The sequence below is a fragment of the Pseudonaja textilis genome, chromosome 1, assembly GCF_049901715.1.
Source record: "Pseudonaja textilis isolate UNSWEBS1 chromosome 1, rPseTex1.2, whole genome shotgun sequence".
Taxonomy (NCBI): Eukaryota; Metazoa; Chordata; class Lepidosauria; order Squamata; family Elapidae; genus Pseudonaja; species Pseudonaja textilis.
In genome coordinates, this window is record NC_141990.1 from 195562704 (window position 1) to 195575840 (window position 13137).

General features: G+C 39.6%; 1 protein-coding gene across 3 annotated transcripts in view; it reads left to right on the forward strand.

The window, feature by feature from the left end:
* The window catches only part of ACVR1 (activin A receptor type 1), an 89687-nt gene that overhangs the window by 50278 nt on the left and 26272 nt on the right, over positions 1 to 13137 (forward strand). For all 3 annotated transcript variants that reach the window (XM_087920176.1, XM_087920178.1, XM_087920179.1), the window contains 3 exons: positions 539 to 796; positions 3626 to 3843; positions 12126 to 12225. In XM_087920176.1, the coding sequence (XP_087776302.1) occupies positions 539 to 796; positions 3626 to 3843; positions 12126 to 12225 (576 nt within the window). The remainder of the gene's footprint in view (positions 1 to 538; positions 797 to 3625; positions 3844 to 12125; positions 12226 to 13137) is intronic.

Here is a 13137-nt window from a genome sequence, read left to right on the forward strand (position 1 = left end):
GTTGAGTAAACCTCAGTTGACCATGAGTTCATATCCTGCATTAGCCGCGAAAGCTGTCTGGGTGACTTTGGGGCAATGACTCACTCTCAGCCCAACCCACCTCCCAGAGTTATTGTTTTGGGGAAAATGGAAGGAGGAAGGTGTGTTGGATATGCCTTGTGTTATTGGTAAAAATAATAAAAGTGGGATACAAACAAACAAATAAAAATAAATGCACTGGGTTTGCACATATATTACTGAACAATGGTTTGCAAACCTCTAGCTGACTTCCTACCCTCATGCTTAGCCAAACCTAAACAAAGCAGATTTTGGCTTAACATGGTGTCTGCTTAATTTAACTGTAAAACATTAACTCAACAGAGTATACTCGAAATGCTGAACAGTTTGCATTTTCATGGAATGCTAATGCTCTATACCTGGACCAAGAGGGAGAAATGGATTCTGCAAAAACGTCCACAAAATTGATGATATTGTTTGATGAAATGGTTCAGGATGTTTTTTGCATTAATAAAATGGTCCGTTTTCTCTTTCTCCACAGACGAGCTAAAATTAATGACCGACTATGAATGTGTGTGCGAAGGCATGTCATGTGTGAATGGACTCCGCTGCAAAGGACATAGGTGCTTCTCCTCCTTGAGCATCAATAATGGAGAAAGAGTTTATCAGAAGGGCTGCTTCCAAGTTTATGAGCAGGGGAAGATGACATGTAGAACTCCTCCGTCTTCAGATCAAGCTGTGGAATGCTGTCAAGGGCACCTGTGCAACTTCAACATAACAGCAGAGCTACCAGTGAAAGGTGAAACTTTTTGGTTCTGTTTTTAAAGAGACCCCAGAGAGGGACACCCATTTCCTGTTTAGTCTTTCCTTGTTCGTTTGGCAGCCTTCATAGGAGATCCAAGATCTGCACGCTTGCTCAGAGCACAAGTGAGTTTGGGCAGCGTTCCTCCTTTTTGCCCACACAAGGCTGATAAGGAAAAAAAAACCCCCAAAACGTTGCTATAAATGGCTCGTGAATTCATGAGTGAACGGTCACAACCCCTAATTGACACATATTGGTGAATAATGCTAAGCTGCAAATTTAGAACAGTCACATATGTCTGAGAGCAATAAACAACTGGAAACATAAACATCGTAGTTTCATCTACCATATTTTTAAATTATTGTTCGTTTGTTGATAAAAAAAAAGAGAACAAATATACAAGCCACTGTTTTCTATCAACAGAAGAAAAGTTGCCCCCCTCTTGATTAGAACAAAAGGTACAAATGTCCAAGCAGGAGACTGGTTGTGATCAGCATGACTGACAAGGAAGACTTGATCTTACTAGTAGATGTTGTTACAAACTCCCAAGATGAATGGAACATCTGGAGAGAATGACTTTGTGCTTTTTGCTTGCTTGCTTGCTCGCTTTGTTTTCTCACTGATTGTACCGTAACTCCTCATTGCACCAGGTTTGCCCTAAAGTGTGTGAATTTAAGTATCCATGGGGAATTTTTGTACACCACTTTTGCCCCCTACTGCCAAACCCAGAGTATCCTTTTCCAGAGAGTGGTAGGAGAACAACACATGGTGTGATCTTTCTTCCTTTTCTTTTTTTTAAAAAAAAGTTTATTTCAGTTTTCACAAAAAAAAAAACCACAATACAAATAAAACATCTTTTTTTGAAAATAGCATGGTCCCAGGTTATCACTTCTTCATACAGACACAAACTCAATTTCATGCTCATTTTTGTGTTCTATTCCATATCTATTACTGTAGTTTTTACCCTCTTTTAATTTTCTCAACTTTATTTTGATTATCTCATCTCAATTCAAATCATTATATTTATGCTTTTGTCTGTCCTTTTTCAATTTCATATTATCCTTTCTCATTAAACAAACTTTCCCCTGTAGTTACTAATTGGAGTATGACACCTTTATATCTTTTATCCATTCAACTCTTATTTAAGCTTTAATGCATACCTTTAAGATTCAATATAATACATAACTTCCAATCAAATTCTGCTTGGTACATTCTTAAAAAACACACTATATTCTTAAAAAAAGATTTTATATATATAATATATGTAAATAAAGCACTCATTCCATTCCAGTTCAATTCTATCTTTAATATTCATTCAAATCTTAACATCTTGCTTATACTTTCAATTCTTATACCTTTTCCCTGTTTCTCTATATCTTGTTTCTGTCCTTTATAACTTCTTTTCCTTTCCTTCTGCCCCCTCTTCTTCTCCCTCCCCTTTTTACCCCCTTGTCTCTCTACTTCTAATTCTCGCTTCTGTAATCCCCTCTTCTGTTGCATTCTAATATTATACTTATTTTTCAAACTATTCTTCTTTTTTTGGTTGTTTTTTCAAATCTTAAACTTTTCATTCTCTTTCCCCCCTTTCCTTTTTCCCCCCACATAAAATTACTTGTTCATTAAAGATGGCTTCTTCTTTGTCCCAATCTTCTTGTTCTGCAAGCGTTTCTTGTTGTTTCTCATAGTTCCAGATCTCCATTTCTAAGAGTTGAAATACAAAGCCAAAAGAACCTCTCCCTTCTTGTGCATCTTCTTTGTACTTTTTAAGTTCCATTTTCAGTTCTTCTAAAAGTGGTGCCATTTTAAACACTTTTAAACAACCACCGGATTGATTTTAGTCATTTAAATGCAATAACCAAAAATCCAAAGATCCCCAAATAATCCAAAGCTATTTCTTCTTGCTTCTTTTTTCCACTTTCTCTTTCGGGGTTCTATTATTTTGTTGCCAAGTTTCAGTTAAAATGTATCTTTTAGGAATCTTGTTGAGGTTTCACTGTAAATTCCTTTTAGTTCCAGGCAGTCTCCTCCATTTTTCCAGATCCTGCCCGTTTATTCTTTTTCTCTCCTTTCCTGCTTTTAAAAGCTTTTAAGTATCCATGAATCTTTATTATCCCTTTGACATTTTATTTTCAGCTTAAATGCCTATTGGTGTCAAAGTGGATTTTTTTTCAATTTCTTGCTTAAGTCTCTTAGCTGTCAGTATAGGGAAGGGAAGAAAAATAAACCAAATCCTTTCCCTTCCCTCTCTCCTTCGCTACTTCAAAATCTTCTTTGGGAACAATGTTATTTTTTTTATAGTTTAAATTCCAGGCTACCTTACATTGTTGCTTTTCAGTTTAACCCGGTCAACCAAAACTTACTTTCTTATCTTCTTATCTTCCTCCTGCACATTCTTTTCCGATCGAGTTCTTCTTTGAGGTAGCCATTTCTGACTGCTGCTGCAACCGCCTTCGGGAAAGGGAGTAATGGCCAGCTGAGGAGGAGAGATGCGGCTCTCCTCAATCCTGCTGGCAGTCTCCCCCCTCTTCACCACCTCTATGGGGTGGCTTAGCTCTGAAACCAGCCGGCTTGGGGCTCTCCAGCGGCGAGCACGGATCGAAACCACACATGATAGCGGTTTCAGTCTGTCGGCAAAGGAACTCAAACCAAAAGTCCCCATGGTATGATCTTCTTTCTGAGTGTTCTTCCTTTGCAAAGGGAGACAACTTGTGCTTGGGTTCCCTTTCTTTTTTTTTAGTCTTGTTCTTAGATCATGTTTCTCAAAGCCATCTGCATCAAGCTTTTGCCTAATCATATTTTTTGTTGTTGTTGTCTCTCTTTGTGAAGGGCATCCATCTCAAGGGGAAGCCATGGGTTATACCATGGAAATGTTTGTTATTTTTGTACTGGCTCCCTTTATGGTGCTGATCGTATTTTCGGTGGCAACGATGCTAATCATCAGAAAGATTCGGCAGCGCCATATGGAAAGGCTGAATTCGAGGGACGCAGAATATGGCACAATTGAAGGGCTCATCGCCTCAAACGTTGGCGACAACACATTGGCAGTAAGTAATCCTTGTCTTGTGATCTGTTACTAAGCATCAAATAATACTCCGTTGTTTTTCTTTCTAATCGGATTGCCCGTAATGTGGTGTTTAAAATATGGAGCATTGCATAGTCCCCTTTCATGCTGCCTGTACAGAACAGTCCCAGAACCAACCATAGGAAACCTGTCAAGGTATGTCACGTAGGAAGATTTGGGGAAAACTGAGACACACTTAGAAGGAGGCCTCGTTAAGTAGTTCTTGCTGAAGCCTAACTTCAAGGGCTGTTCCAAGGGCTATATTGGCACTGTCCTGAATGACTTAGAAGAAAAACAGATTCCTACTTATTAACCCAGTTTTCCAAGTATACCCGCTCTTCCTTTAGCGAGAATCTCAGTTAACAACCATTTGTAAATACCATGGTAATAAAAGATTCATTTTCTGACCAATGTGCACATATTACAGCCAAAATTTGTACACCTTGACAGCAACACCCATAGGATTGAGAGTAACACTAGTGTAGCTGTATGAGAAAACTTCATCTGAATGAGACAGCAGCAAGCAATGATCTTCTCTCTCTCTCTCTCCCTCTCCCTCCCTCCCTCCCTCTCTCCCTTTCTCTCCTCCCTCTCTCTCTCCCTCCTCCCTCCCTCCCTCTCTCCTTTCTCTCTCTCTCTCCCCTCCTCTCCCTCCCTCCCTTTCTCTCTCCCTCCCTTTCTCTCTCCTCCCTCTCCTCTCTCTCTCTCTCCCTCCCTCCCTCCCTCCCTCCCTTTCTCTCTCTCTCCCTCCCTCTCTCTCTCCTCCTCCCTCCTCCCTCCCTCTCCCTTTCTCTCTCTCTCTCTCCCTCCCTCCTTCCCTCCCTCCCTTTCTCTCTCGCTCCCTTTCTCTCTCCCTCCCTCTCTCTCTCTCTCTCCCTCCCTCCCTCTCTCCCTTTCTCTCTCTCCCTCCCTCTCTCCCTCTCTCTCTTGTCTCCCTCTCTCTCTCTCTCACACACACACACACACACACACACTAAATGAGGAATGGACATACAGTTAAAAACTGCATTTGAGAAGTAATACAGCTTTCATGGATTGGGATCATACAATTCCCTAAACCTGAGCTAATGGTGTACTATGTTTTAAAATAAATAGATAAAATCATAGTGCAGTTATAGTTCATATAGGATGCAGAGGCAAAGTTTCAGTTTCCAGAGCGCAGCAAGCCACAAACTGTCAAACCCAATTGAGCCTAGCTGTTGCATTGGCCCAAACCCAGCCTGCGTTTGGGATTTCAGCAAGGACTCTTATTGTGAAGTAATGACGATGATGGAAGTGTCATTAGGACTGGTAGAAGGACTATGAAAACAATGTCATCCTTTTTAAAAGATCCCTTGGAGTTCCATCTAGGAATTGGGAAGAATCATCTAGGGAAGTAAAGCTGTTATTGTTGGTGCAGCCTTGGTACAACCCGGAGTGCAACTGAAAAGCACTTAGGTTTTTGCACGCTCATATTAGATATAGGGCCTCTGTCTTTTTGAACTATTGAACCTGTGTACTGCCTGTGGGAACGACACCTGTGACATGCCAGGTAGAGTTTGGTCTGCAGGAAGATTTTTGTTTTATTGGGGTGGGGAGGAGTAAAAATGCCTGGAACTATTTACATAACCCCTTGGAAAGCCTCCAATATGTTACTTAAAAGCATACTTAAAGCTGGGGCCACTTGGATACAAGAGTGGGTGAAACTAATGCTGCATGTTTGGTTATAAACTGAAAAAGAAAGCTTTCTAGATCTCAGTGAAAATGCCTTTTCTGGATTCTGTCTGAAAGTTTCTTCTATTGCAAGTAGTGAACAGTCTGTTAACAAATCTCCAGATGATGTCAGTCCCAACTATAATCAGAACGGCAAGCATTGGTATTTGGCAAGAGCTGAAAACCTTCAGGGTGCTCACCCTGGTATAGGATAATGAAGGATAGATCCATTGCAACTGTTATTTTGTTATATTCTTCAGAACTGTGTTGGGTTTTTGGCTACCGAAAGGAATTGTGGATGAATGAAAATTAGACTGTCTGTGATGGAGCCCCATGTATCTTACTTCCAGGTGAATGAGCTATAGTCGACATGAAAGGCTTAGTGTAGAGAAAGATCATCACTGATATTCACCAATGAGTGGAAACCTCTTATAGACTATTTGTGTGAGAAAGAAAATGACTTTGTGGTTTATATTTCTGATGATTAGAAAGAATGGGTTATATAGAAAGGAAGAGTATTATAATGAGAGCCTGGTTTAATTAGGAATGTATGTGTAATTGCTGACTGGGATATTGGAACCCATATTTCTCTCTCTCTCTCTCTCCATCCATCCATCTATGAGAGGGAGGGGGAGGAAGAGTGTGTGTTTTGGTATTTTTAATTTCTTCTTTTTCCATCTTTTTTTTTTCCAGCTTGTTTATTTTTTCGTTCTTTGAGTATATTTTTTATTATCTACTTAAAATCGATTAATGGAATTATTTTTTTAAAATGAAAGGCCATCAATGAAGCGTGAAGCGCCTTACAGAATGCAAGGAGGCAATTCCTTAATCTGAGATTTTGCAGTATAAAATACATCACAGCAGAATTAAACAAATAGGAGGTTAAAAGATTAACAGGAAAACAATATATGTCTGTTTTAGTAACTGAGGGATTGGCTCCCATTAACAGGTTTATAGTGTTTTAGTATGCAAATAATTGCAATGAATTCAAATGAGTTTCTCCTGACTTTTTGAATTTCCCAGTGGAACTTTATCCGTATAACTATACTTACAAGGTGTTGCAAGTGGCCCAGAATAGCTCTGGATAAGATGGATGGTATACAGATTTGACAAACAAATAAAGTAATTGTAGCATCACAAATCCTTACAATATCTCTATAACTAGCTTGACGTATAGCAGTGGGTCTAGAACCTCAAGAGTTTGTGAACTTCATGGAAGGAATACAGAGACCTTTAACAATAATGCTTTTTACCACAGATTATTATTATTTTTATCCTGTAGAGGCAGCTTTCCTCTTGTAGCAACTTTATGTGATCATAGTTGGCTGTTATAAGCAGCAAACAGGTAGTGTTTCCATAGTTACTGTAAGGTATCTCAGAAGTGTCCTTAAGGGAATAGATTGCACAGTGTACACAGTCACATTTCTGTGAGGCAGGGTATATTCTGTTTAATGAAGACCAGGGAGCCACAATGACTGTCTAGGGAAAAAGGCTCGCTCTGGGAACTGAACATTTGATTCCTCCCTATTCCCAGCAGATTCCTGCTCCAGCATGTTTCTCTTTTCCACATCATAGCTAATTCCACTGATATCCTTCCTTCCTAAGAAGGCGGGGAAAAAAGCATACATGCAGCACCTAGCAGGTGAAGGAGAAGCATGGCTGAAAGAAAATCTCTGCAAAATCTATTATTCTGGGAATGGAACAATCTAGAGAGTTCTGGAATGTTCCATGTGACCTTGATTAATCGGGCCAACAGTCCATTTTGAGGGTGATCTGGCAATTTCCAGAAGTTTGTCCCTTGAATTAGAAACTTTTACACAGTATTCCGTTTTCAGAGAAAGGATGAACTCTATAAATGCTTTTGATTGTGAAGCTTCCAGAAAATGGCCAAGTGACTCCATAACAAATTGGCATGTCTAGAACAGGCTTTGAACATAGTCTGTATCTGTCCATGTACAATTTGTGAAGAGGAATTCTGCTTGAGAAATTTTGGAGGCAATAATATGGCCCAAGTAATATGGACAGGGAAATTGCAGCAATCCTCAACTTACGACCATAGTTGAGACCAGGATTTCCATTGTCCAAGGTCACAAAATGCAACCACATGACCCCGTCCCCCTCATAAATGTCACAGTGGCGCAGTGGTTAGAATGCGGTACTGCAGCTAACTCTGCTGACTGCCAGCTACCAGCAGTTTGGCAGTTTGAGTCTCACCAGGCTCAAGGTTGACTCAGCTCTCTATCCTTTTGAGGTCAGTAAAATGAAGACCCAGATTGTTGGAGGCAATATACTGCAAACTGCTTAGAGAAGTTGGAAATCACGGTGAAGCGGTATATAAGTCTATATGCTATTGCTATAAATACATGCCAGTTGCCAAGCATCCAAATTTTGATCAATGCCATTGTAACTTCGAACAGTCACTAAACAGAACGGTTTGCTATGATTGAAGCAAATGAGCCTTGGCAAAAATTCTCTGGGTTTCCTTGCTTGGGTTTATTTGGCAGCTAATTGTTGGTGTTAGCTACCCACTGCTTTTAGTTCAGAGAATGTATGATTTGGAATAAAAGAAAGATTTCTATAAAATTTAAGTGACCTGATTTAAATTTTTGAGTTTAAGCCCAAGGCAGCTCAAGCAAATTCTGAGAATCTTGGGCAACATTTGGTCTCACTCCATGAAACAAAGCCAAATACGTAGTGTTGTGGAGCGGCAGAATGACTGAGGCGAACATGGAGCAACTTCGCTGTTAACTTTATTATAACAATAAATGGTTGCTGCGACTGCCGCGCTAACAGGAAAGCCACCTGGCGGGCAACAGCTGATGCTGTTTGACAGCTCCCTTTTATAGTCAGCTGTCAACGGCATCAGCCAATAGGAACGGTCCGTGTTCCTGCTGGAAACGCGGACCGGAGTGAAGACTTCAGCTCAGTCTTTTCTGAACGCAACACGTAGGATGGCTAAAGGAACACTATTAATGTTATCATTCTTCCAAGATCTTACGTTTGCATACATTATATCCTCAAAAATCTCCTGAATAGAGAGTGGGCAGAAAGAGATCGACTGATCCAAATCACTCAGATAGTTCCAGCAATGGAGAATGGAACTACCCCTTTAGGCCAGTATACTGATTTCTCATCTAGCTTTAGACCATCTTAATATAATATAGATTAACTTGGTCAGATACTCAAATTTGTTGTGTTCCATTTAAGAGAGTTTTGATTAGGGTTTAGGTTAATATTGGCCCATTTTTCCCCAAAATTGAGAGCTTGTTTTGAGAGTTACAGTGCATACTTAACTCCAGTTTGGAGAATGTTTTTGTATACTCCTTGATCCTGTGCCATTCTTTTAACAGAAGAAGACTTTCTCCCCCTTCCTGCTTTGCTTTCAAATAAATTGCTTTGCTGCCACCTTGTGGCTATGTCGATATGACTTAAACTAACGCATGGTTTATACTGCATACGACATAAGGTCGAGTCAATACTTTCTCCAGTTCTGACCTGACAATTTTTTAAAAGGAACGCTTTTTGTCAAAATGCTAAACTCAAAAACGTTTTCTGAGCTATCACGTCTAAGTCATCTGAGATTTTTTTAAAACAGCCTTTTGTGTATAGTACATTAACAGTTAGGCTTTGCCAGCTTTAAACAAATCTAATGACAAGAATAAAATCCAGGAATAACATTCCTTTCAGGGCTCCCATATGGATATTTCTTAAGGGAAAAAAAATCACTGGGCAAGACACAATATTCATTGAAATTCACTGCATCTCTTCTATCTGGCAGACCTCCTAAATCGAAACCTGACAACTAGGTAGTTATTAAAGCAAGCCTCCTTTTATACGTCTTGAATGAATGGGAATGTATTATCGTACATGCTTGAGGATTTAGCAGGATTGTTCTTCGGACTGTTTGAGATGAGAGTCTTAAATTATTTCCTAGCAAAGGATAATTGTATAAAACACATTTAGATTGGTATGAAGAGTTGTGCACAACCTCAGAATACAAAATAAGAAAATACTGTCCAAAGGCACAGGAAAAATACTTAGTGGTGTTGGGGGAAGAAAAAAAAAAGCAGAAGATGTAGAAAGTGAAGTAGCACAGTAATTGGAAGTGGGTGGGCATTGAGTTAAATGAGAATATTTGGCAGGTTGGTTTTACCCCGTTGAATAAAATGGCAATCTCGACAAAACATTTGAAGGCCTTGCATAACTTGTTTTTGAGACATTTAAAACATGAAAAATTTAGTAACATATTTATGCTGGAGATGCGTGGGTTCGAGGGCAGACAATTTTCATCTGTGGTGGGTGTGAAAAAAATGGAAGCATATTGAAAGGAGGCGGTTGATATGAAAAGATTCACTACGTGCGCTGTCTCCATAGTACCTAAAATTGCTTATTGGGTATATCAATGATACAGCAACAAAAGAAATATTCCAGAAATAATGTCTAAATGTCTCCTTATGGTAAGAATAAGAATGTCTTCTTTATCAATCAAGTTAATATTTACCATTAATGATTTAGATGAACAGAAGGCGGACTTTCACTAACTTTGGTAAATGAAATACATTTAGCAATGTATTAGCAATGCATTGATGTCATTTAGTTTTACTTTATATATAGTATGAAATATTTTAATTTTAAAGCTGTTCCAGTTTTGTAAGTTTAGGCAGGTAGGTAGGTAGGAAGACCGACAGACAGACAGAGAGATAGAACTGTCTTAATGAAAAGCTGCAGCCTCTTAACGTCTTCTGGAAATGTGAGGACCTCCACTGAAGCTTCACAAGAATTCTTAGACCATAGAAAGTATTGCTGGATGCTTCCAGCAATTTTTGAAGCATGTTTATGCAGGAGATGAGCAGGCTGCAATGCTTTGCTTTTATAGTATTGTTTTGTTAATGATTCTTAGCATATGTATTATATTCAAATCCCTATTAAATGGTAATAAGACACAGCAACATTGCAGTATTTATATTTTGACATGACTACACCGAGCGTAACTTGTGTATATGAAGCATATCTCTATAGAATTATATTTTTAAAATTTGTTATAGAACTTCTATATGTATCCTCCAAGCTAACAACAGTGATCAGTGTTTTTATGATCTTTAAATTGTATTAAATAGGAAGGGTTTTCAGAATTCAGTAATGCTTTGCATTTGAAATCTGAATAAACAATTGGAAAGAGTTATATTTCATTATCATCCATATCTAGCATCTGTGAAAAGCAACTTCGATTCTATTTGGCAGATTTCCAATAAAATATAATAAGTTTGTAATTTTCTACAGTTGCACAGGAATATAGTTTGCAGTTTGGAAATTTTTTGGAAATCTCAAACTTTCCTTTCATTTAAGAAAGATCATCATTTTCTGTAAAAAAGAAAAGAAAAATTGACAGTGGATTCAAAATTAGTAAGTGGGAAATGAAAACTGTATACTTAAATCGGAGAAGTAATATGATACTGAAAGTTTAGTTACAGCTGTGATGAATTACAAAGCTAGCAAGAATGTCCATTAGATCAGTAACTCAGTAGATACTGAAAAATAATTAGACAAACTTGTCACCAGGGTACTAAGGCTTACGAGTTCTATAGAATTTATTTCCCAATAAACCTGTATAAGATTGCAGTGTTTATATACTACTAAAACTTTCATTATGATCTTTAATTGGGCAAAACGGTGCATCACAGGGCAGCAATTTTTGAATCAGCGTACCTCCAATGGGCTAACTGACAGAATGTGTTCAAAATCAAGGACTCTGAGGGAATGAAATTTGGTGAAATTGTAGCTGCTTCAGTGTTACAGTGTTAGGATCACATGATCTTCAATTTCAATATTCTGTAACAATTTCCCAGGCAATCTTGCAATCCCTTGCTCCCACCCACCCCCCACCCCACAGTAGCTACTTACCTGTCTGCTGGCAAGGGAAGGGAAGGGAAAGAGAGGAACAGGGAAAAAGGAACTTCCCCGCAGCCTTCCTGGCCCATTCCACACGTGACCTGTGCCAAACCCCTGTACCTTCCCTGATTTGTGCTGCTCCCCTGCCCCCCATGCCTTCCCTGACTCATGTGGAGCATTTGGCGCTCCCCAAAAGACCCTTCCTGACCTGTGCTGCCCTTCTGCACATCTTCCCTGATCCATACAGTAACTCTTGCTCACCCTCATGCATCCTTCCAGACCCTGCTAACTTGCCCACTGACTTTCTCCCCGCAAGCTTCCCATAAGCAAAGTAAATGGGGAAGCTGGCACTCAAGGCGGTGAGGGAGGAAGGAAGCAAGCAAGCTTCTGATGTTTCCTGCTAGCTTCTCACAAAACTCATTGGGGAAGCCAGTGGGAAATTGTTCCCACTGTCACTGCATTTTTGCCGACCACCTGTGGTCATTCTGCTTCTGTGGAATGGAAATATCTCTGAAAAGATGACCCAACGGATGATGGGTGTCCATCCTAGTGCTAAATGCTCTTAACTAGTCATATTATTTCCATATCTGTCCAATAAAAAAGGTTCCCTGGGAAGATAGAATGGCACGAATGCTTGCTTCTGTTGCAATGAACCCCCTAATAACGTTTGTTATTTCTACACAGGACCTGTTGGACCATTCCTGTACCTCTGGGAGCGGCTCAGGGCTGCCTTTCCTGGTACAAAGAACAGTGGCTCGGCAGATTACCCTCTTGGAGTGCGTAGGTTAGTCATTATTTGATTTGTTCCTCAAAAATAGCTCTATGAGCAATGGGATTGTTAAAGCAGTCATCTCAAGAGTCCAGATTATTCCATTCTATCTCCCTTCTTTTAGCTTAAGGAAGATTGTGCTAGATGCATATAGGTGGGTCACTTTTTTTCAAATGGAGGGGATCCAAATGGTGGACTTCCTCCATTTTAAGTTGCTTCATAAGGCTACCGAGAAAAAAAAATGGAACATTTTTTTCTTCTCTGCTTTTTCTGAATGTGAAGTGTTGGGAATTAAGTCTTTAAAAAAAAAACTGGCAAGGTTCAGCCTTAAGGGGAAAAAGTGACAGAAAGGAATCTACTACTGAGTATTGCTTTTCTCTACTGCTGTGTATTTTAATTTTTGTATTTAGGATTCCATTTGTTATTGCTTGCTGCCCAGAGCCACTTGTTGAGATGGACATCTCTACCAATTGATTAAAATAAATAGAGACAGTCACCTGGGTTAAGAACGAGATCCATTTACATAGAATTTGTATGTAAGTCAGGTACATTGTAAAAAACATAAAGGCAATTAAACCAAATATGCACAGTATGGTCACTGAATAAAACTGTAACCATGAGGGTTGATATAGCCAAGAAATGGAACCTGTAACACACTTGGGCCTCCATGACTGGGTACATAACCAAGTCATCAGGAATTTATGAAGGGCCAGCAGGCTTGGAATCATCCTGAGGGCAGGGAGTACAGCAGAGAAGGCCCATTTCCTGACCAGCCTGACCAGCCCACTCCTTGGCTGAGGGGATCTGTAAAATGTCCATCCTGCTGCACCCAATTGGACAGGTAGAAGTGACTTGGAGAACACAGTCCACAGTCCCTTAGGTAAACGATGTGCCAAGCCATGAAAGGCTATGAATTGCACGCAGAAA